Source organism: Zerene cesonia, chromosome 20, assembly GCF_012273895.1.
Source record: "Zerene cesonia ecotype Mississippi chromosome 20, Zerene_cesonia_1.1, whole genome shotgun sequence".
NCBI classification, from domain to species: Eukaryota; Metazoa; Arthropoda; class Insecta; order Lepidoptera; family Pieridae; genus Zerene; species Zerene cesonia.
The window spans coordinates 2839165-2843051 of NC_052121.1; the positions used below are offsets into that span (position 1 = coordinate 2839165).

Sequence of the window (3887 nt, forward strand, 5' to 3'; positions counted from 1 at the left end):
CATTTTTCATCCACAGATAACAAACAATGGTTCAGTGTTGTGGGAATCAGTTACCGCCCAATTCTCTGTTAACCAAATATTTATGGACAATTTTACAGTAAGTATATTAAATTTGATGCATTCTTTTTTTGTATGGGAAGTTTAGTAGAAATGTAACGTTTAAAAAGGTGACAATTTTCTTATATATAAATATATTCTCTGAGAGAGCTCTCTCTAAAATAGATTGTGCTAATCAATTTTAAAATAAAATGCGATATATACTTGTTCTTTTATTGTTTATTTGATTACCACATTAAATAACCAGAAACCAAATTAAGCATTTTTACTGTATTATACATATTACATTTTTTTTTTCTAGATAATTTCGCCGTCTCTGAATTGTCAGCTGGATAAAGAAACAAATCTCTCATACAGCTGTGTTTTAGATTTAAAACCAAATAACAATGTGAAAATTGTCGCTTTAACAAGAATACCGAAGAGAAATATATGTGAGTAACAATATATCGTTTTCAAGTTCGCATGGTTATATGCAAGTACACGCACATGCAGAAAATCTTACAACACAGGCTCATTGCGTGCGTGTACACAAAACGTATATGTGTGTGTACCTATGATTTATATATCCTTATAAAATACATATTTATTCATTAAATATCTTCACTGATATTTTTATTTAGAACTACATCGATGTGGATTAAATCATATTCGTGTTTTCAGTGCCTCTTTTTAAAAATAATCGCTTGTTTGTGGAAACCGTACTAAATTTATCGCTTAATGGAGATGTTGTCACCAAAGTGTAAGTACCTTCTAATGTTATAAACACGAAAGTGTTTCTTTACAACGACTGAACATATTTGGGTGGAATTTGGTGCAAAGGTGACCCGTGAAAGGACATATGGACAGTGATGCGGGGAGAACCCTAAAACTGTATATATTTTCCTTCGACGTGGTCAAGTCGACATCTCTCTTATTAGATAGAAAATCTGTAGTATGATTATTATAGAATCTGTAGTTATATTACTGCAATAATTATTTTATACATTACGATTATTACTACTCTATTTCTTCATACAAAAATATATTGATAGTAAAAAAATGCTAAATTTCCGCCAATTTTTTCTATCAAGTTCATTCACCTTTATTGTTCTATATTTAAAATCAATTAAATGCTTTATTTTTTTTAAATACATTACAATTCTAATATTTTCAGCTTGAATACAACCCTATTCTACCAAAACGATATAACTTTCGGCCAAAATAAAAAACTCATAATCTTAGTTGCAAGCGTTTTAGCTGGCTTGCTGTTAATCCTCGTTATATATGGACTGTACAAGGTAACTTCTATGTCTTTTATTTTAGTTTTATAGCATTCAAATGCTTAATAAATCAGTTTTTTTTTAAGAATAGAAATAAAATTTTCGCGAGGCGGGATTCAAACCAGTTTTATTTTGATCCCGATTGCTTCAGCAATCGAATTTTTTCTACTCCTTCTGTTTTATGTGCCTAAGGGACACCACCCCACCCCACAAATAACTTTATCCTATGTCTTAATTTACAATTTTGAATGTATCAATATCATAATTTTGAATATAAATTATTATTATATTAATTTAATAACTGGTTATTTAAAATTGAATTGTTACTAACAAAATTAGTAATTTTTACTTATACCTACCTAAAATTTGTTTGAAAGTTTAATACTTTCAATAATTACTTGTAAAGTGATTTCAAACATTCTCATATAAATGAATTCTTTCAATTTGTGGGTTCTATGAAAATGCACTCAGATTAAATGCTTGCAAAACGAAGGAACAGGGAACGAAGTAGGAACAGTTTCTCAGTGAACGAAGGCAATGTCATCTCATTTCATACGCAAATATTGGCAGAAGATCCCATAGTATTCATAATATCTGGAGGCCCGTTTTCTTTTCCTCATTCTTCCCAGTTCATAGCTTCTTTCCAGCCATCAATCCTTTTTATATCCCTTACCTCTTAGAGCGGGCAGCACATTGGAAGAGGCACGACGTCTGCGAATGTTCGTGGGCGGAAGCAATCGCTAACCATCAGGCGGACCACCAGTTCAGCTGCCCGCTACGACATAAAAAATATTTTATGTTTTATAGTTAACATTCAATTTATCTTTTAGGCTGGATTTTTCAAGAGGGCAAACAAAAAGAAGCTGGACGATTTACGGGCGAGTGTTGTAAGTTGTCTACTATTTATTACTACTATGTGGCTTATATACTAATTAATATACTACTAGCTGCGCCCCACCGTTTCACCCGCGTAAGTCTGTATCCGTATATATCTGTATATATGTTATTCCAGTTGTCCAGCTATCTACATAACAAATATCATTTGCAATCGGTTCAGTAGTTTTTGCGTGAAAGCGTAACATACATACACATACACATTCATCCTAACAAACTTTCGCATTTATGATATTAGTAGGACTGCTATATACGAGTAGTACAGTTAACCAACGATCTCTAAAACGAAGATGGTTATCAAGGGGACTGTTTTGATTTTGTAACTCGATTACTTCATGTGTTTTCAAACGATTGGTGTTATTAATTTTGTCTCTGATATATGATTGATAGAAAATTGTTGTCATTTAGTCTGATTTTTGAATCTGAAATTGTCCACAGATACTACTTAGAGTCGTTAGGGACCTGAGTGATTTCAGATGGAATTTATATAATTAATAATTTTACATTATTAATTTGGTGATTAAAGATCTTTTAATACAGACCATAGTATGTAATTAGAAAAAAGTTGAATAAAAAAAATTAAAATCAGAATTAAAAAGAAATAAACAAGCTATACGAAGTATACCGACTAACGTGTGATAAACCTTAATCAAACTAATTGGGAGGATTCTAAGTAATTATACGTCTCGAAATTGCGAGATTCTCTAATTATTGCTTACTAGCTGACACAACAAAATTTGCACCTCATGAATTTTCTTTAGGAAGTTTTTTTCAAGTTTTACTAATGTTTTAATAATTATTCTGTCTGTTTGAAGTGGAAATGATTAAAAAAATCACAAAGTTCAGCTCAGTTCAGTTCACCCAAGTAAAAAAAACTTTAACCCTTTTAAACACCTAGCCGAAAGCTAGTGTTAGTAGACCAGCTTTCAAATAATAAAAAAATTAAAATCTGTTTACCCAGTATCAGAAATGTCAACTGGTGAAACAAACATAAATAGTACAGTCGAGTTGAGAATCATCTGTTTCTTTAATGTACAATGATTAACTAAAGTTCGTTTCTTACATGATTTCAGAAAAGACCTCCACCTCAGAGCGCGAGTACCTCAAATACACCACAGGCTGATAGCGGACACGATGTGAGTAGAAATAATGTTGTCATATATATTGTTTGTGAATATTTTTATTTGTTACTATTAATAACTTCCACTAAATATAATTTATACACTTTCCCTGTAACAGTTCATACAGATGATGAGGTAAATCATATTTATATTTTGCTAATTCAAGAGCAAGCTTTTAAACGACGAATAAATATTTCAATTTAAGTGTTGCCATGTACGAGTGATACATGCGGCTTTAATTTGTCTTGTATTAAAAGAAAAAATCGGGAATGGGCGGGGAGGAGCGTAATTAAGAGAAATAAATTGTAAATGAAATAGGCTGCACATATTGTTTTATGTCACATATCTCAAGCTTAACATTTTAGGGGGAGAGGAAGGGGGTTTATCCCCTGTATCCATCCCCCTAACTACGCCCATGGGATGCAATATATAGTGTAAATGCATATTTTCAATAATATTTTCCAGAAAGCAGCCAAGTGTACGAGTAAGATTGAATCCATACCCGAAGGTGCAGAGGAAGTGTAAGTGTTTTGAAATTAAATACTTTATAGCGGAT

General features: G+C 31.8%; 1 protein-coding gene across 1 annotated transcript; it reads left to right on the plus strand.

The window, feature by feature from the left end:
- The first annotated feature begins 21 nt into the window (after positions 1-21).
- Positions 22-3887, plus strand: LOC119835208. The gene is made up of 7 exons (XM_038359909.1): positions 22-97; positions 359-488; positions 718-796; positions 1211-1334; positions 2147-2203; positions 3284-3346; positions 3797-3887. The coding sequence occupies exons 1-7, from the start codon at positions 83-85 to the stop codon at positions 3854-3856; spliced, it is 528 nt and encodes a 175-aa protein (XP_038215837.1). The 5' UTR covers positions 22-82; the 3' UTR covers positions 3857-3887.